The sequence below is a fragment of the Mugil cephalus genome, chromosome 3 (assembly GCF_022458985.1).
Source record: "Mugil cephalus isolate CIBA_MC_2020 chromosome 3, CIBA_Mcephalus_1.1, whole genome shotgun sequence".
NCBI classification, from domain to species: domain Eukaryota; kingdom Metazoa; phylum Chordata; class Actinopteri; order Mugiliformes; family Mugilidae; genus Mugil; species Mugil cephalus.
The window spans coordinates 30587673-30609194 of record NC_061772.1 but is presented as its reverse complement, the minus strand read 5'-3'; the positions used below and the strand labels follow the sequence as shown (position 1 = coordinate 30609194).

The 21522-nt window shown below is 43.6% G+C and overlaps 1 protein-coding gene and 1 pseudogene across 2 annotated transcripts; both read left to right on the top strand.

Moving 5' to 3' along the window:
- The first annotated feature begins 258 nt into the window (after nt 1-258).
- LOC125005437 lies at nt 259-14465 on the top strand (annotated as a pseudogene).
- Nucleotides 14466-15164: 699 nt separating this feature from the next.
- LOC125005237 lies at nt 15165-21413 on the top strand. 2 transcript variants are annotated; one of them, XR_007112432.1, is made up of 3 exons: nt 15165-15187; nt 15927-16725; nt 19187-21413. XR_007112432.1 is itself a non-coding variant. In XM_047580429.1 (2 exons), the coding sequence occupies exon 2, from the start codon at nt 17298-17300 to the stop codon at nt 18099-18101; it is 804 nt and encodes a 267-aa protein (XP_047436385.1). In that variant the 5' UTR covers nt 15165-15187; nt 15927-17297; the 3' UTR covers nt 18102-19140. The 2 variants fall into 2 exon arrangements, 1 of the variants encoding a protein (XP_047436385.1); XM_047580429.1 differs by lacking the exon at nt 19187-21413 and having other exon boundaries at nt 15927-19140.
- The last annotated feature ends 109 nt before the right edge of the window (nt 21414-21522 follow it).

Genomic DNA, 21522 nt, shown 5'->3' with positions numbered 1-21522 from the left:
GAGAATCATTGAACGTTACCGGTGTAGCCACATATATTACGGAAGAAGAACTGACTTCATACTTCTGACAATGTAAAACATTGATGAAAACACTGTAACTTCGGTTCAAGTTGTTTCTCACATCCTCCGTCTCCTCAACTCCATTCACCAGAGCTTGTTCACAACCAAAACTGTGTCTGTGATTGTGTGAATGTGTTTGTCTCTGTGTGGACAGACATGATGAGAGCTAATTGTTGATGATTGGCCCACAGAGTCCACCAGCAGAGGTCAGAGGTTCTCAGTGGTCAGTCTACCCAGCAGCATCAGACACAGCTGGACTCCATCTTTCTGGTCTGTACATGTACAACAACTACTTTCCATCATGTCCATGCTGCTCTTTGTAGACCAGTGGATTGTCAGTGTGTCCAACATGGATCTGATGTTTGTCTCCATGGTTTCAGTCTGCTTGTGTCACTTATATTGTATTCTATTCCAGCTGCTGGAAGACAACATCATCACTTTTATAAAACACGAGCTGAAGAAGATCCAGAAAGTTGTGAGTCCAGATTACCCAGAATGCTCAGAGAGTCAGAGGGAGGATGAGGAGGTGTTGGAGGGTGAGGATGAAGAGCAGAGGAGGAGCAGCAGAGATTTATTCCTGAAGATGACAGTGAACTTCCTGAGGAGAATGAAGCAGGAGGAGCTGGCTGACTGTCTGCAGAGCAGTAAGAGGATTTCTCTAAACATTGAAGCTGCTGGAGAAATGAGACATTTACGAATGTCCCAAGAGATGAACCAAGATATATTCACACACTCATTCTTTAGAGCAATGACATGTTGGAATATTTACTGGAAAGTTTATTCATTCATCTTATTTGTTGTTTGTTCATTCAGGACTTGAAGCTGCAGTTTGTGGACGTAAAGTTAAATCTGCTCTGAAGGAGAAGTTCCAGTGTGTGTTTGAGGGGATTGCTAAAGCTGGAAACTCAACCCTTCTGAATGAGATCTACACAGAGCTCTACATCACAGAGGGAGGGACTGCAGAGGTCAATGATGAACATGAGGTCAGACAGATTGAAACAGCATCCAGGAAACCACACAGAGCAGAAACAAGCATCAGACAAGAAGACCTCTTTAAAGCCTCACCTGGAAGACATGGACCAATCTGAAGAGTGATGACAAAGGGAGTGGCTGGCATTGGGAAAACAGTCTTAACACAGAAGTTCACTCTGGACTGGGCTGAAGACAAAGCCAACCAGGACATCCTCTTCATATTTCCATTGACTTTCAGAGAGCTGAATGTGGTGAAAGAGAGAAAGTTCAGCTTGGTGGAACTTGTTCATCACTTCTTCACTGAAACCAAAGAAGCAGGAATCTGTAGCTTTGAAGACTTCCAGGTTGTGTTCATCTTTGACGGTCTGGATGAGTGTCGACTTCCTCTGGACTTCCACAACACTGAGATCCTGACTGATGTTACAGAGTCCACCTCAGTGGATGTGCTGCTGACAAACCTCATCAGGGGGAAACTGCTTCCCTCTGCTCACCTCTGGATAATCACACGACCTGCAGCAGCCAATCAGATCCCTCCTGAGTGTGTTGACATGGTGACAGAGGTCAGAGGGTTCACTGACCCCCAGAAGGAGGAGTACTTCAGGAAGAGGTTCAGAGATGAGGAGCAGGCCAGCAGCATCATCTCCCACATCAAGACATCACGAAGCCTCCACATCATGTGTCACATCCCAGTCTTCTGCTGGATCACTGCTACAGTTCTGGAGGATGTGTTGGAAACCAGAGAGGGAGGAGAGCTGCCCAAGACCCTGACTGAAATGTACATCCACTTCCTGGTGGTTCAGGCCAAAGTCAAGAAGGTCAAGTATGATGGAGGAGCTGAGACAGATCCACACTGGGATAAAAAGAGCAGGAAGATGATTGAGTCTCTGGGAAAACTGGCTTTTGATCAGCTGCAGAAAGGAAACCTGATCTTCTATGAATCAGACCTGACAGAGTGTGGCATCGATATCAGAGCAGCCTCAGTGTACTCAGGAGTGTTCACACAGATCTTTAAAGAGGAGAGAGGCCTGTACCAGGACAAGGTGTTCTGCTTCGTCCATCTGAGCGTTCAGGAGTTTCTGGCTGCTCTTCATGTCCATCTGACCTTCGTCAACTCTGGTGTCAACCTGATGAAAGAACAACAAACTACATGTCTGTTGTCTAAAGTCTTTAGAAACAGACCTAAACTAACATGTCTCCATCAGAGTGCTGTGGACAAGGCCTTACAGAGTCCAAATGGACACCTGGACTTGTTCCTCCGCTTCCTCCTGGGTCTTTCACTGCAGACCAATCAGACTCTCCTACGAGGCCTGCTGACACAGACAGGAAGTAGATCACAGACCAATCAGGAAACAGTCCAGTACATCAAGGAGAAGATCAGTGAGAATCTGTCTGCAGAGAGAAGCATCAACCTGTTCCACTGTCTGAATGAACTGAATGATGGTTCTCTAGTGGAGGGGATCCAACAGTCCCTGAGATCAGGACGTCTCTCCGCAGATAAACTGTCTCCTGCTCAGTGGTCAGCTCTGGTCTTCATCTTACTGTCATCAGGAGAAGATCTGGATGAGTTTGACCTGAAGAAATACTCTGCTTCAGAGGAGGCTCTTCTGAGGCTGCTGCCAGTGGCCAAAGCCTCCAACAAAGCTCTGTAAGTTCATCATCAATAAATACACATCAACCTGTCAGCTGGTCACAAAGTTAAAGGGTTTTCTGTCATTGTCTCTTCAGACTGAGTTACTGTAACCTCTCAGAGAGAAGCTGTGAAGCTCTGTCTTCAGTTCTCAGCTCCCAGTCCTCTAATCTGAAACATCTGGACCTGAGTATCAACAACCTGAAAGATTCAGGAGTGAAGCATCTGTCTGCTGGACTGGAGAGTCCAAACTGTAAACTGGAGACTCTGAGGTCAGTTTTCATTTCTTTTCTTCTCAGGCTTCTGAAGAATGGAGATCCAGTTTAGATGAGTTCTCTTGTCAGGACTGTCAGATAGAAAAGGAGCTGAAAGAGTTGAAATGAAGGAGCATCATGTTCCTGAACATCAGCAGGTATCTCCTCAGTCATCGGTGGTGGGTCTGATCGCAAACCACATCAAGTCCAGTCTTTACATGTGTTGGCATTAACAGAGTTCTTGGTGTCACTAATCATTCTTTCTGTCCATACTGTCTGTGGAGAAATCCCCTTATAGTCTGACTCCAATCAGACCAGATGGAGGACAACATCCACAGTGTTGTTGTGCAAAGTTGATCTTCAACTCATCTTGTTCTTCAGCACATCCAGTCAGTATCAGTTTGTGTTTCCACGGTGTTTCCTGCTGAAGCTACATATCAGTGTCAGCTCAATAGTGGAGTTGTGTTAGGAAGAGACCACTTCACAGTCAGTGTGGACAGCAAGAATCTGAAGAACTCTGAAATCATTCTGTTGAAGGAGGATATTTTCCTCTCCTTCGGCCCAGGATGTTTATACCTTTTGGAAAGGATGGTCCATCTATGCACCTATCATGCGACAATTTCTCAAGTTTAGGTTATTTATTTGGTACACAGAGAATAAGTATTGATTTCAGTGCTGAGACTTCAGTCAATCCACCTTAGGGGTAGAAAAAAGCACCCATCCAAGCAGCCACAGTGACCTTGTTCTAACTAGGCTCTGCCCATACAGAAGGGAGGAGCTGCCTCTCATAGTGAGTTTCTGTGTGTAGCCAATTAGCTTTATCTGGTCTCCAGCGTATGAAATATTGGGGTGTGACGTATCCTAGTCTGTGAGCAAGCTGCAGCAAAGCGGAAAACAACTCCTTATATGGTGATGTAACATTCTTCCTGACTTTTCCCAGTGTTGTACACAGGCTGAAGGCCTTCTTAACCCCTTAACACCCGACAAATCCCCCTGTTGGCATGCCTTAAGCGCACGCCACCCCAAAATATCCTGTAATGTAAAAACCCTGTACAAAAATGGGTGTATGGATGCAATCTAAACTATATTTGTAACCTGGGCATCCTTCCAGCGGTCACTGTTTGGGGGAGCACGTTGCCATTTCTCCGGTAGGCTCAGGTTGTGTGTGCAACATCTTTGGAAAATTAACTTTTACTATGTGTTATAGGGCTACATTGGGATTGGGTCCCGCGGGACCCAACTCAAATCTCGCGGGAGCGGGCGGTATAAACTTTGCAACAGGCGGGAGCGGGCGGCTAAAAAACAAACAAACAAACAAACATAAAGAAAAAAACACTGCGGGATCGGGACGTAGCCTAGCGACAGGATGTCAAGAAATTATGTCGAAAGGAAGCTCAAAGAAGGTATTTACAGCACTAAGACAAAGCAAGGCAAGTCTGACATTTGGAGAAACTTCTCAATTGTCTGTGACAAAGATGGAAACGAACTGGACTTTGTTAGTTGTAACGAATGTCCAAAAATACACTGCAGTCACGCCATCTGCGCTTCGGCGAGGCACGGTCGCGCTATCTACACTTGAAAATCGAGTGCCCGTCTACATCGCATCGGACGGTAAAGCGCTTGAGCGGTTTTATGGTACATTCAAGCGCATTCCGTAAACTCGGAAGTCTATATTTTTCTTATTATTTTCATTTGTTGAAATACATATATCAGTCATTACTTTGTTGTTATTTTACTACGTTCTATTTAATGATTAAAACTAAATGATAGAACAAAATTATTGAAGCATATTCAGAATCCAACTCATTTCTGCATAGTCAGATTTGAAAACTTAATTAAGAAAAGAATCAAATTGTTTTCCGCATACTCTACAGCTACCACTGTGGTGATTTTCAAGTGAATTAAGTTGAAAATCACTACAGTGGTAGCTGGAGACATGTATAACAAGAATCTGGTGGAGTTTGCAGAAAACAATTTGATTTTGTTTATTTATTTTTTAATCTGCCCATATGCCTCATTCATTGGGTATGATTTCATCATCAGATTATCAGACAATGATGCAGTGAATTAAATTGAAAATCACTACAGTGGTAGCTGGGGACATGTAGAACAAGAATCTTGTGGAGTTTGCAGAAAACAATTTTTTTTTTTTAAATTTGTTTTTTTAATCTGCCCATATACATCATTCATTGGACATGAATTCAACATCACATTATCAGAAAATGATGCAGTGAAATAAGTTGAAAATCACCACAGTGGTAGCTGTAGAGTATGCAGAAAACAATTTGATTCTTTTCTTAATTAAGTTTTCAAATCTGACTATGCAGAAATGAGTTGGATTCTGAATATGCTTCAATAATTTTGTTCTATCATTTAGTGTTAATCATTAAATAGAACGTAGTAAAATAACAACAAAGTAATGACTGATATATGTATTTCAACAAATGAAAATAATAAGAAAAATATAGACTTCCGAGTTTACGGGATGCACTTGAATGCACCATAAAACCGCTCAAACGCTTTACCGTCCGATGCGATGTAGACGGGCACTCGATTTTCAAGTGTAGATAGCGCGACCGTGCCTCGCCGAAGCGCAGATGGCGTGACTGCAGTAAAAAACACTAACTTAGTTTACAACGGTAACAAATCCTGCACCTCTGGGTTGAGGCGACACACCTGCTCTGTGCTCCGGGAAAATGAAACAAACAACCCCATGAATCTCTTTAATAATAGCCTATAAAATGACGTGTTTTCTCCTGCGGGACGGGGAAGACACAAAATCAATGCATTTCTGTTATTGTGCGGGCATAAATACTCAAAGTTTTGCGGGTGCGGGCGGTAATGGTCAGAAATTCAGCGGGAGCGGTTTGGGATTTGTTTCATTGCAGCCATTTGCTAAAATCGATCGTTTTCTCCACGCATACTGCTTAGAATTAACACCAAAAAGTTCAATCTTGGTCTCATCAGACCAGACAATCTTATTTGTCATAATCTGGGAGTCCTTCATGTGTTTTTGGCAAACTCTATGCAGTCTTGCACTGAGGAAAGGCTTCCGTCGGGCCACTCTGCCATAAAGCCCGGACTGGTGGAGGGCTGCAGTGATGGTTAACTTTGTGGAACTTTCTCTCATCTCTCTACTGCATCTCTGGAGCTCAGCCACAGTGATCTTTGGGTTCTTCTTTACCTCTCTCACCAAAGCTCTTCTCCCATGATTGCTCAGTTTGGCTGGACGGCCAGGTCTAGGAAGAGTTCTGGTCGTCCCAAACTTCTTCCATTTAAGTATTAAGGAGGGTACTGTGCTCTTAGGACCCTTGAGTGCTGCAGAAATTCTTTTGTAACCTTGGCCAGATCTGTGCCTTGCCACAATTCTGTCTCTGAGATCCTTGGGCAGTTCCTTCGACCTTGGCTGAAATTTCTACATTTCTGTTTTTTTCTGTCAAGACTGGGTGCTGAGTGTACATTAATGATAAATAAAATGAACTTTTTCAAGTTTAGCAAATGGCTGCAATGAAACAAAGTATGAAAATTTTAAAGGGGTCTGAATACTTTCTGTATCCACCGTACATACATATACACACATATTAACAAGGTTCTTTGAATTAATCAGTTTAGCTTTGGGTGTAATTCTTCTTATAAGTATAAATGCATCAGGTGAAGGACAGACTGTCACCATCCAGTACATATTTGAGCCTGAGGATGGACCGGTACTGGACTGATTCTGAGCCTAAAAAGTACTGTAATAGTGTCCTGGGCAAGTTTCACACGAGTTCACGTAGAAAGTACATGTTTATTTGACATGTAAAAATGACCATGCTCTGCAGCAAACAATTTGTGCAAACAACATATCCCAAACTTAAAGGTGTAACGGTACACACAAGTCACGTTTGTAACATATTGCTGGCAATTGTCATCATGCTTGCTAGTACAACAAGGTGACGTTGTACCTGAAAATTGTCTGGATTTGCCCCTGCCCCCAAGGCATGGACGAAGCCAAAAAATTACGTTTTTTTGTTTTTCTCTACACCCCAAAAAAAACTTTTTGCAAATGTTGGTGGGCTAAAGTTGCAGTGCCAACACAAGGCCATGCAACGATAAAATAAAGAAATGATTAAGATTGAAATTCACAAAATACAAATTACTGATGTTTTAACCTGTCTAGTGATGTGGTGATGGGATGGAGAAATGCCTGGAATAAATAGTGGAGTTGATTGAGTCACAGCTGGTGAACTACTCCTTAAGGAAAGTTCTTCTTCTCTTCTTCTATTTGACTGTTTGAAGCTGCTTCCTGTTGGATTCACCTGTTTGGAGTTTCCAGGTTTTAAACTTGTTCATTCTGAACCTTCAGCTCTGAACACATGATGAAACTCTGGATGATTTCAACAGGAACTTTGTAAACTCACATCTTTTATTCTTTATTCAGGTTGGAGGGATGCAGTTTGTCAGAAATCAGCTGTGATTCTCTGGGACCAGCTCTGAAGTCCAACCCCTCCCATCTGAAACATCTGGACCTGAGTAACAACAACCTGGAGGATTCAGGAGTGAAGCAGCTGTGTGGTTTTCTGGAGAGTCCAGACTGTAGACTGGAGAGTCTGGGGTGAGTTCACTGTCTGTCACTGTTGTAGATGTGATATGTTTAATCACCAACTGAATCTAATTCATGTTCCTCCATCAATCTGTAAATGTCCTTTAGTTCATCTTTTCTGTTTCCTTGTCTCCAAGTCTTTGTAGCAGAACGTGTAGAAAATGTCCACTGTTAGTTGTTGAAGTCAATGAATGTTTGTGATTAGAGCTGAAGAGTCACATCTGGATTCAGAAGATCCTCTCAACTCACATTTGTTTCAACTGACAAAGTTTTCTTGATCAAGTCCAAAGATTTCTTTGCTTTGTGTTTATTTCAAAGTGACTTGACTGATAATGTCTGATCATTGATATTGATCCTGTAATGAGGTCAGCAGCGTCTTATTGATCTGTGTTGACATCAATAGTTGTCTGAATGTTGTGCTGACGTTTGGATGATGTCTGTAGAAGGCTGACATGATGAAGATCCACAATAACATAAGGACAAAGTCACTCTGCTCATTTTAGAGAACAGCTCATTGATCAGGACACATTTCAGACCTCAACACATCTGACTGATCATCAATCATTTCATCTTTTATTCTTTATTCAGGTTGATGAGCTGCAGTTTGTCAGAGATCAGCTGTGATTCTCTGGTCTCAGCTCTGAAGTCCAACCCCTCCCATCTGAAACATCTGGACCTGAGTTACAACAACCTGAAGGATTCAGGAGTGAAGCAGCTGTGTGGTTTTCTGGAGAGTCCAGACTGTAGACTGGAGACTCTGAGGTCAGACTCCATGTTTTCTTTGTGTGCTGAGATGAATATGATGATAAAGTTGTGGTGACATCAGGCTGATATTCTACTGATCCACACTGAGGATCTTCATGATAAAGTCTGGTGTCTTCTTTGCTTTACTCCATTGACTGTGGCAGAGCCATATTGAGCTCCACATTTCAAAGCTTCATAGAAGAAGAAAAATCCTCCACTGGATGATTGACTCTGAAACTCTGACACTCTTGATTTCCAGCTTCAGTTTCATGTAATAGAAGCTAGTGGTTTAGATGGAAATGGAAAGAAGCAGCAGGTTTGTGTGTGGCTGGCAGAAAGTAACAACAGTAAAGGGCCTCAGAATCCATCAAGGGAGGAAAGGGTGCTTGGTAAAGGGAACGCAGGGAACCCCCATTGAAGCTACTTTTAAGAAGCATATCAAGTCAGTCGGTTGAAGTCGCAGCAACAGGAGTAACCCACAGCTCGCAGGATATCAGCGTCCCTAACGCTGAGGCAGGTACTAGCACAGAGGCAGAACAAGAGTGCAGCCAGCCAAGGAGGGAGAAGATAAGTGGTCAGAAACCAAGAGGGAAATGGCCAGGCGCAACTGAAACTAGGCAGTGGGTAGACACCAATGGCCAGTGCGTTAGGTAAACTAAAAGGGATGGTAGAGAATAAGTTGGAGAGGACGGGAGATATAATGTATGATTATGGTAAGGAAAGATTTGGCATTAGTGAGAGCGAAGAAACCAGAGGGAGAGGTATTTAGGTCTAGGAATACAGCGAAATCGATAGACTTGTACAGGAGAGGAGAATGCTTATGAGGCAGTGGAAGAAGGCTACAGAGGAGGAGAAGATAGGCATTAATTGCTTACAGGCAGGTGTGAAGGAATGGCCTGCAGCATTAAGAAGGGTGGAGAGCATTAGGAAAAATAGGAGAAGGAAAGAGCGGGCGAGAGTAAATGGTCTTGCTCTTATATAGCGCTTTTCTACCTACTCAAAGGTACTCAAAGCACTTTTACAGTCAGAGACACATCCACCCATTCACTCACACAAGCACACACACATTCACACACCAGCGCCAGTTGCACTGGGAGCAACTAGGGGTTCAGTGTCTTGTTCAAGGACACTTCGTCCATGAACCCTTCAGTTCATGGACAATCCGCTCTACCTACTGAGCCATAGCCGCCCATAGCATTCTATAGGGCTCCATTTAGATTTGTGAAGTCGCTATTTAGTAAAGAGAAGAATGGCAGCCTGATGGTGCCAGAGCAGGAACTTGAGGAGTACTTGGTGGATGTACACAAAGATTAAGAAAGATTTAGGAAGATGGCACTTGCCTCTGATATTCCACCAATCGGAGAAATAGGCAAGCAGTGTGATGTTAGCCCAAAAAGGTGGAAAGAGGTTCAGGAGGTGGTGAGGTGCGCAAGAGCCTCTTCAGCCCCGGGACCTAATGGAGTCCTGTATCGAAGGTAGTTTAAAAGAAACAGGTCATTCCCAAGGCATGGCGTAGAGCTGGGGGGGATTTTCATTCCCAAAGAGAAGGGCTCAGTAGAGATAAGTCAGTTTAGACCAATCAGTTTGCTTAATGTTGAAAGGAAGGTGTTCTTCATTGTTGTGGCACAGAGGGTGTCCAGGTACTTGGAGGAAAATGGCTTGATTGATACATCGGTGCAAAAGGCTGGAATCCCCGACTTTTCTGGATGCTTAGAGCACACCAGTATGATTTGGCACCAAAGCCAGTTAGCAAAGCGAGAAAAGAGAGACCTGCATGCTGTATTTCTAGACCTGACTAACGCGTTTGGTTCAGTTCCTCACAGTTTGTTATGGGAAGCTTTTGATTTTTTTTTAGAGTTCCAGACAGTATCAAAGGCCTAGTCAAAGCATATTTTGCAGATATACAACTCTGCTTTACCACAGCAGAGTATACTACAGCATGGCAGCAGCTGGAGGTAGGCATCATGGCAGGGTATACAATCCTTCTACTAGCCTTTACAACGGCAATGGAGGTGATTATTAGGGCCTCAAAATGAGTGGTAGGTGGAGAAAAGCTGCATGGAGGGCTTCGTCTCCTCCCAATTAGGGCCTACATGGATGACATGACGACTGTGACGTCTACTGCTCCATATACTAGCAGACTGCTGGATAAGTTACACATTAACTTGCGGTGGGCTAGGATGAAGGTGAAGCTGAGTAAGTCTAGGAGTATCTCAGTTGTTAAAGGAAAGGTAGTAGATAAGAAATTTGTCATAAATGAGGAGGTGATTTCCACAGTGCTAGAGAAGCCAGTGAAAAGTCTGGGAAGGTGGTATGACGCAAGTCTCAGCGATGTAGCACAGTTTGAGGGAATGAGACAAGAAATGATTCAAGGCATTTCAAGCATAGACCGGTCAGGGCTCCCAGGAAAGCTGAGATTATGGTACATGCAATTTGGGTTATTGCCACGACTAATGTGGCCACTGACAGTATATGAGGTCCTTCTGACAAAGGTTGAGAAGCTTGAAAGGATGATTAACTCATCAATTAGGAGATGGCTTGGTGTCCCACGCTGCTTAAGTGGTGCAGCCACTAGTCTAACAGAGGAGTTTAAGTGTGCAAGGCTGCATACTGTCACTCCACTGCAATACGTGTGTCATTCTATTTCACTTAATAAATCACTTAATTTTAATTGACTAAAATTACATTTACTGGCATCACCAACAAGGTTGTACTATTCAGTAACAACAACAATAACAACAATAACATAGTGGTGTGTCAGAGACCACAAACTTACCTGCTTCAGAGAGTGGTATTTCTGTGGAAGTGTGGTCAGAATGCTCCTCTCCACAAGCTGTTTGAGGTGTCTGTAAATATGTTCTGAGTGCATCTAGACAGACAGAGTAAACGTATTACATTACAAGCAAAACCAAGTAATAATAATCAAAAAAAAAAAAAAACAGCAACTTGCATTTTCATCACTTGGCTACTGAATTTCAGCACAATATCAAACGTGATAAGACAGGAGGAGAACTAAGCACCAGCAGCAGCAACTGTGTCAGTGGGCACACAGTTGTTAATACTAGTGATGACTATGGTAAAATTAATTTTCAACTCGACCAAACATAATGATGACATGATGAAACTGAAAGCACTTTGGCAGCTGTAAAGTTTTATATCTCACCCTGGGAACTTTACCGTTCCAGATGAAACAGGATATCGCCTTATCCCATTCCCTAAATTGACTATCAAGGATACAAATAGGTAAGGACTAAAACAAATACAGAGTAATCTGGGTAAAATATTTCCTGTTATTGTCACATTTTTTTGCCAATATCTAGGGGCAGGGAGGTCCATCTATCTAGATCTTCCTTTATCTGAGAATTAATTATTAGATAATTTTGGGAGAATAACTGCGGTATGTCCCTTGTTAATCTAACGCCTAGGTATTTAATAGAGGTAGAGTCCCAGTTGAACTTGTATGTATTTTTAAGTTCTGTTGATGGCACGAAATCAAATGACAAGGCCTGTGTTTTATCAACATTAAGGGCGTAGCCTGACAGATTTCCATACATCTGCAGGAAATCCATTAATCTTGGAACCCCTGACTCTGGGTTCTTTAGAATAACTAAGACATCATCTGCACAAAGATATATTTTGTGTTCTATACCTTTTATTGGGATGCCCTCCATGTCAGGAGTCAGTCTTACAGCTTAAGCAAGAGGTTCAATGAAAAGGTTGAAGAACACTGGGCTGGCTGGGCAGCCCTGGCTACAACCACGTTGCAATTGGATAGTTCATGAGAGGCCTCTATTCACCTTAATTCTGGCTACAGGGGTTGTATATAGTGTTTTGATACTTTTGATGAACTTCTCATGAAAGCCGAATTTTCCCATAACTTTATAAAGAAATTCCCACCCCACTGAATTGAAAGCTTTTTCCGCATCCATACTAAGTAGAATAGCTCCAATTTTTCCCTTTTCCACGTGTTCAATTTTGTGTAGGTTCCTCCTTATATTGTCCTGTGTTTGTCTACATTTAATAAACCCAGTTTGATCTTCATCAACCAGAAAAGGTATCACTTCCTCCATTCTTTTTGTTAGAATAGTTGCAATACAGTTTGTAATCTTGATTTAAAACACTGATAGGTCTATAGGAGCCGAACCTTGCCCTCTTTTGGGATCACAGAGATGGTAGCCTCCCTCCAAGATGGGGGAAGGACTCCCTCCCTCATGGTGTAATTGAAACTTTTGGTATTTTTTTGGAGTATTGGTATTAATTGCACCATTATACCATTCCCCTGGAAATCCATGGGGACTAACAGGACTTCAGGGATGAGATTTGTCTATTTCTTCAGCGGATATTTCTTTTGTTAATTTTTCATTTTGCAGATTCCCCAAGCAGGGTAGGTTCAATTGGTTCAAGAACCCCTCTACTTTGCCGGGTTCGAACGACGTGGGTTGGGTATAAAGGGTCTGGTAAAATTTCTCAAATACTTTCTGTATTCCCTCTAAACTATAAGTTACTATTCCTTATCTTATAGACTGTATTTTCTGATTGCTGTTTTCGCAGTCTCCAGGCTAACAGCTTGGATGCTCGGATGCCTGCCTTATATTTTGTAAATCTAAGATTTTTCCAATGTTCATTCTTTGACGTCATTGATGAAGCTGACAATGATTGAAATAGTTTAGTCTCTAAAATGCTGAGCCCACTTTGTCAAATAGTGAGTTGAACCAGTTTATTTATTGGATGATGTTGGATGAGAAGCTTCATTATTGTGTTGTTGCTGAATGCAGCAGTTCACTGCTGTTGTTAGGGCACCACTATCTGAACTCAAGGGTTTCAGCAGAAAAATATCAGGATTTAGTTTCTGCTGTTGAGGCCAAACATGATAAACAGATTCTAACTGAATTCATCATGTCATCAGTTAAATCCCTTTACATTTACATCTATGGCTTCATCATGTTTCATTCTCTTTATGACTAAACCTCAATAAATATCCTAAATATCTAAGTCATTGTGAATGAAAGGATTATTAATGTCCTATTAGAACTCTATTGCTCTCATAACTAGAACTGAAACAAGCAGTAGAACCAGTTCATGAACTGGTGTCAGCCTGTTACATACATAGTTTTCTACTGTCATTTAAACATGATGAAACAATGGTGAAACATGGATTTACATGTTGATGTGATCTGATGTGAAAAAAGGATCTGCTTTATCCAAACAGAGGCTTCAATCATTTCAAATCAGATTTTAAAAATGAGAAATGTCCTGTTTTCATCTGAGCTTCTCTGAACTTTGAGTAGAAAGTGAAATAAATGTCTGAGGGTTTTTAGTTGTGCTTGTAGAGATGGAGCCACGTCTTCATTGAAGCAGCAGCATGTTGTCATTAATATTAATGAGAGTTCTTCTTCTCTTCTTCTATTTGACTGTTTGAAGCTGCTTCCTGTTGGATTCACCTGTTTGGAGTTTCCAGGTTTTAAACTTGTTCATTCTGAACCTTCAGCTCTGAACACATGATGAAACTCTGGATGATTTCAACAGGAACTTTGTAAACTCACATCTTTTATTCTTTATTCAGGTTGGAGGGATGCAGTTTGTCAGAGATCAGCTGTGATTCTCTGGGACCAGCTCTGAAGTCCAACCCCTCCCATCTGAAACATCTGGACCTGACTAAGAACAACCTGGAGGATTCAGGAGTGAAGCAGCTGTGTGGTTTTCTGGAGAGTCCAGACTGTAGACTGGAGACTCTGAGGTCAGACTCCATGTTTTCTTTGTGTGCTGAGATGAATATTTTGGACAATTTTAAAATAAAACTCACATCAGTTACTGGTCTTTCTTTGATGATATTTGTGAAGTGGTCATTTATTTAAATAGTTAAGTCTGTAAATTGTCAATAATAGTGAACAATTAAATGTGCTGATGCAACACTATGCCAGGTTTCCCCATTAAAAGCCATCTGTGATCTTGATGAGACAAACCTGGTTTATTAAAAATACAAAAGACACAGTATTAAACTCACATCTTTTATTCTTTATTCAGGTTGTGGAGCTGCAGTTTGTCAGAGATCAGCTGTGATTCTCTGGTCTCAGCGCTGAAGTCCAACCCCTCCCATCTGAAACATCTGGACCTGAGTTACAACAACCTGAAGGATTCAGGAGTGAAGCAGCTGTGTGGTTTTCTGGAGAGTCCAGACTGTAGACTGGTGACTCTGAGGTCAGTTCGCTGTCTATTACTGTTGTAGATCTGATATGTTTAATCACCAACTGAATCTAATTCGTGTTCCTCCATCAATCTGTAAATGTCCTTTAGTTCATCTTTTCTGTTTCCTTGTCTCCAAGTCTTTGTAGCAGAACGTGTAGAAAACGTCCACTGTTAGTTGCTGAAGCCAATGAATGTTTGTGATTAGAGCTGAAGAGTCACATCTGGATCCAGAAGATCCTCTCAACTCACATTTGTTTCAACTGACAAAGTTTTCTTGATCAAGTCCAAAGATTTCTTTGCTTTGTGTTTATTTCAAAGTGACTTGACTGATAATGTCTGATCATTGATATTGATCCTGTAATGAGGTCAGCAGCATCTTATTGATCTGTGTTGACATCAATAGTTGTCTGAATGTTGTGCTGACGTTTGGATGATGTCTGTAGAAGGCTGACATGATGAAGATCCACACTAACACAAGGACAAAGTCACTTTACTCATTTTAGAGAACAGCTCATTGGTCAGGACACATTTCAGACCTCAACACATCTGACTGATCATCAATCATTTCATCTTTTATTCTTTATTCAGGTTGAGAGTCTGCAGTTTGTCAGAGATCAGCTGTGATTCTCTGGTCTCAGCTCTGAAGTCCAACCCCTCCCATCTGAAACATCTGGACCTGAGATACAACAATCTGAAGGATTCAGATGTGAAGCAGCTTCTTGATCTTGTGAAGAGTCCAGACTATAAACTGGAGACTCTGGTGTGAGTAGAGGGTTCCAGTCAGTCCATGCTGCTTTCATCAGTATCGTCCTAAACACAGTTAGTATCAAAGATCCAGTGTTTCCTGTAAACCTGCAGCTTCTCAGTGAAGCTGTGAGAGGAGAATGGAGACAGGCTTCAGGATTGGACAGAAAGACAGAGAGAGAGGCAACAGTCAGCCAATCAGATGAGCCAGAAGCTTGTTGTGATCATGTGTTTGAGTTGATGTGAAGATGACTGTTGTTGTTGTGTTGATGTGTCCAGGAAATAAAGCTGGATTCCAGCTGACAGCCTTCCAAGATGTATAGAGACAGTGGTGGTCATTCATCACATCTGATCAACAACTGATCACAGCTCTGAGATCAGTCTGACTGAAGCCTGCACATCACAGAAGCAGCGTTACATTCAGTAACCATGAGTTTCTTAGTCAGCTGATCTTTGTTTCCATGGAGCAGCAGTAAATCCATCACTAAAGTGTTGGTGCAGTAATGAAGCGTTCAGGACTCTCAGCAGTTTCTTTGTAAAATCTGCAGAGGAAACAGACTTGATGCTAAAAGTCTCTGCAGGTCTGTGTGTTCACTCCAACACGTTAACATGAAGCTGAAAGGAAGCTGGCTGAGCTCCACAGCTGCTCCACTGCTGCTCTGAACAGGACTGAAGTCTCTGCTGCTCTTTCTACTGGATGTGATGATGAAGGGAAACACTCCTTCACCTCCTCTCTTCTTTCTCCTCCTCTCTACAGGTGGAGGTGGTGATAAACAGAAGGGTGTGTGTTGTGAGAGGATGAGCTGTGTCCTGAGGTCTGTATCACGAAGCAGGATAACGCGCTTATCGAGGTAACTTCAGGGTTAACTCTGGGTTTCTGGTTTCATGAGGCTGGATTCATTGTTATGGAGCTACGTTACCATGGTAACTTACTCTGAACAGCTAACCTGCTTCAGGTCAGGGCAACTTTCAGGATTTATCTAAATCCGATAAAAGGCTCCACCCACCGGCCAATCAGCTGTTCGGGAAAGAATTGCGTGTCCTTTCATTGAAGACCTGATTGAGATGAGAGAGTGTAGAAGAGCGTAACGGTGTGAACGCATCTTCCAGGAGATAATCACACAAATACAGGCCTCTGATGATCCAGAGTTTGAAGCAGCCTCTGACTGGACCATGTTACTGGGAGGTGGAGAAGAGATCTTCATCCACATGGTCTCCATTTAAGACCATCAACAGAGCTTCACTTCAACTCAGTGATGCGGACTTCCGGTTCTGGGTCACTGCTCCTGCGGTCGACCGGTCGGAGCGCTGAGCGGTTTTCCTCTTATTTCTAAATTTTTCTATTACAAGAGTCGTGTTTGTCTGTGTTTTTTGTCTTTTTTGTTTTATTACACTGTCGGAATGTCCTTCTTTTTCTCTCCTCGACACTCTTCCTGGGGAGATTCGGAAACAGACATTCGAGTCGGATCAGTCCAACACCAAACAGAAACTGCACGAGGCGACCAGACGGGGAAAAAAGAAGGGAGGTATCAGAGCGCGACTTCGATGAGCAACAGGTAAACAGCTGACTTTGCCGGCAGTCATCCTCGCCAATGTCCGCTCACTAAGGAATAAATTGGACGAACCTCAGGCTAATGTGGACCATCTGCATGAGTACAGGAATGCGTCTATTCTGGGATTTACTGAGACTTGGCTTAATCATGGCGACGACAACAAAGCGCTGCACATCGATGGATTCGGCCCCCCCATCAGGCTCGACCGCAACAGTGACGTCACCTGTAAACAACATGGCGCAGTGTGTGTTTTTATATCAACCCCCGATGGTGCTCCACTGTCCATGTCAGAGAGAAGCTGTACACCCCAGACATTGAGCTCCTGTCTCTGTCTCTTCGTCCTTTTTACCTTCCCAGAGAGTTCCCTCAACTCTTCTTTGTCCTCGTTTACATACACCCCAAAGCTAATTCCACCTCAGCAACTGATCTCATCAGGAGCTCCCTGGACACATTTGAACATTTATCCCCTGACTCCCCCAAATTCATTCTTGGAGATTTTAATCACTGCAACCCTGGAAAATCTCTGAAAGGCTTTGAACAATACATCCACTGCTCCACCTGTCTGGAAAGGACACATGATAGATGCTATGGTTCTGTCCCGGACGCCTACAAACCTCTGCTCAGTTTGGCAGGGCCTGAAGAGAATGGCGGCTGTTAACCTTCCCATCAGCAACAACCCTGTTAACATCCCCGGCAGCACACCAGCATCTCTCCTCAATGACCTCAATTCCTTCTTCTCCAGATTTGAGATCAACAACTCCACCCAGCTAGAGGACATCAGATCCACCCTCATACCTGACGACCACAATGTCCCCTGCATCTCTTTCCTCACCACAGACGTAGTGATGGCCCTAGAGAGATCCAAGGCTAACAGCGCACCTGGAGCCGATAACATCAGTGGCCGGGTCCTTAGACACTGTGCGGACCAGTTAGGGACTGTCTTCCAGGAACTGTTCCAGATCTCCAACAGCACAGGAACTGTCCCCAAACACTCAACCATTATCCCCATTCCCAAGAGAAGCCCCCCCAGGGCCCTGAAAGACCTGCGCCCAGTGACTCTCTCCTCCCAGGTGAAGAAGGCTATGGAGAGGCTAGTCAAGCATCACATTCTCACTCTGACCAACTCTAAACTCGACCCGCTCCAATTTGCATATCAAAGCCACAAAAGTGTTGACGATGCCAAAGCCTTCATCATCGACACCATCCACAGAAACCTGGAGCTTCCCCACAGCTCCACCAGACTCCTGTTTGCTGACTTCTCCTCGGCCTTTAACACCCTGCAACTGCACATCCTAGCAGAGAGACTCCAGCGGAACTTCAACTTGAGCAGCCAGCTCATCCTCTGGATCCTGGACTTTCTGACCAACCGAACCCAATGAGTCCGGATTAACAATAACCTGTCTGATCTCTTCCCCACCTCCAATGGCTCCCCACAAGGCTGTGTGCTTTCTCCACTGCTCTTCATTCTGTACACTGACGAGTGCAGATCAACACACCCCAACTGTCACCTGGTGAAGTTCGCTGATGACACAGTTCTCCTGTCCCTCCTGTCTGGTCCCTCCCTCCACCATGGACCCGCTCTGCAGCAGTTCATAGAGTGGTGTGACTCTTCCTGAATGGAGCTCAATGTCAGCAAAACGAAGAAGATGGTGGTGACCTTCTCCAGCAGCCAAAGGGAACCGGTGGCAGCTGTCACCACTATGATCCACGGTTCAGACAGTTGGGGAATACAGATACCTGGGAACCATCCTGGACTGCCAACTGAGGTTCTCTTCCAACACCGAAGGGATCCTGAGGAAGTGCCACCAGAGGATGTACCTACTAAGGAAACTGAACTCTTTTTCTGTTAGTAGGAGCATCTTGCTGACATTCTGTCATTAAACAGCACATCAATTTTAGGATACTCCTCCTCACCTTCAAAGCCCTCCACCACCTGGCTCCCCCTTACCTGTCTGACCTCCTTATCCCCCACCGCGCCACCCGTGCCCTCTGATCCTCTTCCCCTCCTCTTACTGACAGCACCAACATCCAAGCTCAAATCCTTCGGCGACAGAGCCTTCTCCCGAACAGCACCCCGGCTCTAGAAATCTCTTCCCCAACCGGTCCATGACTCACCCTCACTCCCCACATTCAAGTCCCGTCTGAAAACATACCTCTTCTCCCAAGCCTATTACCTCCCCTTCCCCTAACCGGTGTCTCGTCCTTTTTGTTAGTACTTACCTCCTCACCAGTACTTCACTCCTCGCTACCCTGTTCCTCTGTGTCTTTGGGTTCTTGAAGAGTGCTATATAAAGTCAATTATTATTATTATTATAATTATTATTATTATTATTATTATTATTATTATTATTATTAGTAGTAGTAGTAGTAGTAGTAGTAGTACAGAATCAGTGAAAATAAAAGTCAAATATTTCCCTTCAGGATAAATACATATGAAATCATTGTGTTTTATTTTTACCCACAGGGGACGGTTCTGGCCCCTCTCCTCTTCACCATCCACACAGCCGACTTCACCCACCGCTCAACCGTCACCTACAGAAGTTCTCGGACGACTCAGCCAATCGTCGGTCTCATCAACCACAATGGGGACGAAAGGAAGTACCAAGAACTGAACCGGAACTTTGTGGCTTGGTGCCAGCGGAACCACCTCTCGATCAATGCGGGAAAAACCAAAGAGCTGGTTGTGGACTTCCGACAGAGCAAAGCCACTCCCCCGCCACCGGTGAACATCCAGGGAACGGACATTGAGATAGTGGACTTTTACAGGTACCTGGGTGTTCACCTAAACAAGAACCTGGGCTGGACTGCCAACACTTAGGCACTATACAGGAAGGGCCAAAGCAGACTCCATCTGCTGAGGAGACTGAGGTCCTTCTGAGTGCAGGGCGTCCTCCTGAGGACCTTCTACGACTATGTGGTCGCATTGGCCATCTTTTATGGTGTGGTCTGCTGGAGCAGCAGCATCATGGCAGCAGAGGGAAAAAGACTGAACAAACTGGTAAAGAAAGCCGGCTCAGTCCTGGGCTGCAGTCTTGAGCCTGTGGAGGTGGTGGGGGACAGGAGGATGTTGGTGAAGCTGTCGTCAATCATGGACAACACCTCCCACCCGCTGCATGAGACTGTCAGAGCCCTGGAAAGCTCCATCAGCACCAGGCTTCTGCACCCATGTTGCGAAAAGGAGCAGTACCGCAGGTCCTTCCTCCCCTCTGCTGTCAGACTCTACAACCAGATCTGCTCCCAGTAGACCCACAACTACATAATGTGCAATTATGTGCAATATCTCTTACATATACAGTGGAGGAAATAATTATTTGATCCCTTGCTGATTTTGTAAGTTTGCCCACTGACATAGAAGCGAACAGTCTATAATTTTAGAGGTAGGTTCCTTTTACTAATGGGAGACAGAATATCAAAAAGAAAATTCACAAAACCACATTATATAAAAGACATAAATTGATTTACATTTCATTAAGTGAAATAAGTGTTTGATCCCCTGCCAACCATTAACAATTCTGACCCACAGACTGGTTAAATACTCCTACTCCTTAGACACACCGCAAAAACATGTCACCTGCAGCAAAGACACTTGTGTTAATCAGTCACCTGTATAAAAGACACCTGTCCATGCAATCAATCAGACTCCAACCTCTCCACCATGGGCAAGACCAAAGAGTTGTCTAAGGACATCAGGGACAAGATTGTAGACCTGCACAAGGCTTGATTGGGCTACAAGACTGTAGGTTAGAAGCTGGGTGAGAAAGAGACAATTGTTGATGCCATCATTCGAAAATGGAAGAAACACAAATTGACGATCAGTCGACCTCGTTCTGGGGCTACATGCAAGATCACACCTCGTGGGGTATCACTGATGATGAGGAAGGTGAGAAATCAGCCAAGAACTACACAGGAGGAGCTTGCCAATGATCTCAAGGCAGCTGGGATCACCTGAATGATTCAGAAGAGTCTTGGGAGAAAGGGCTGTGGTCAGATGAAACCAAAATTGAGCTCTTTGGGATCAACTCGACGAAGAAAAAAAAATACTGACTATGACCCCAAGAACATTGTTCCTACCGTCAAGCATGGAGAAACGTGGAAACATTTTGCTTTGAGGCTGTTTCTCTGCTAAGGGGACAGGACGACTTCACCGCATTGATGGAAAGGTAGACGGGGTCATGTACCGTAAAATCCTGAGTGACAACCTTCTTCCTTCTGGCACTGAAAATGGGCCGTGGAATGGTCTTCCAGCGCGACAATGACCCAAAACATACGGCCAAGGCAACAAAGGAGTGGCTCAAAAAGAAGCACATTAAGGTCATGGAGTGGCCAAGTCAGTCTCTGGACCTTAATCCCATAGAAAATCTGTGGGGGGAGCTGAAGCTTCAGGTTGCGAAGCGACATCCTCAATGCAAATCTGTTTATTTTATGTAAAGTGATTTCCTGGATTTTCTATTTCTTTGCTATTTGAATAAACCTACCATTAAAATGATGGACTGTTTGTTTCTTTGTCAGTGGGTGAACTTACAAAATCAGGGAGGGATCAAATAATTATTTCCTCCACTGTACTTGTGCAATACTCCTCCCAATCTTAACTGCATGTACATATACTGTTTATATACCTGCCATTCTTTTTTTTTTGAACTGTCTGCGTCTCCCTGTCACTGGAGATATGTGAACATATACGTACATTTATATTTAGAAACATACCCACTTCTTTACGTGAACACTGCCTTGTTTGTTGTAATATAGCTTTCTTGAATAAAGGCATATCTTATCTCAAATTTTATTTTAAGCATCTTCTTT

Excerpts from the sequence above, each read along its gene's own strand:
- LOC125005237 (XM_047580429.1), top strand. The coding sequence starts at position 17,298 with ATGATAGATGCTATGGTTCTGTCCCGGACGCCTACAAACCTCTGCTCA.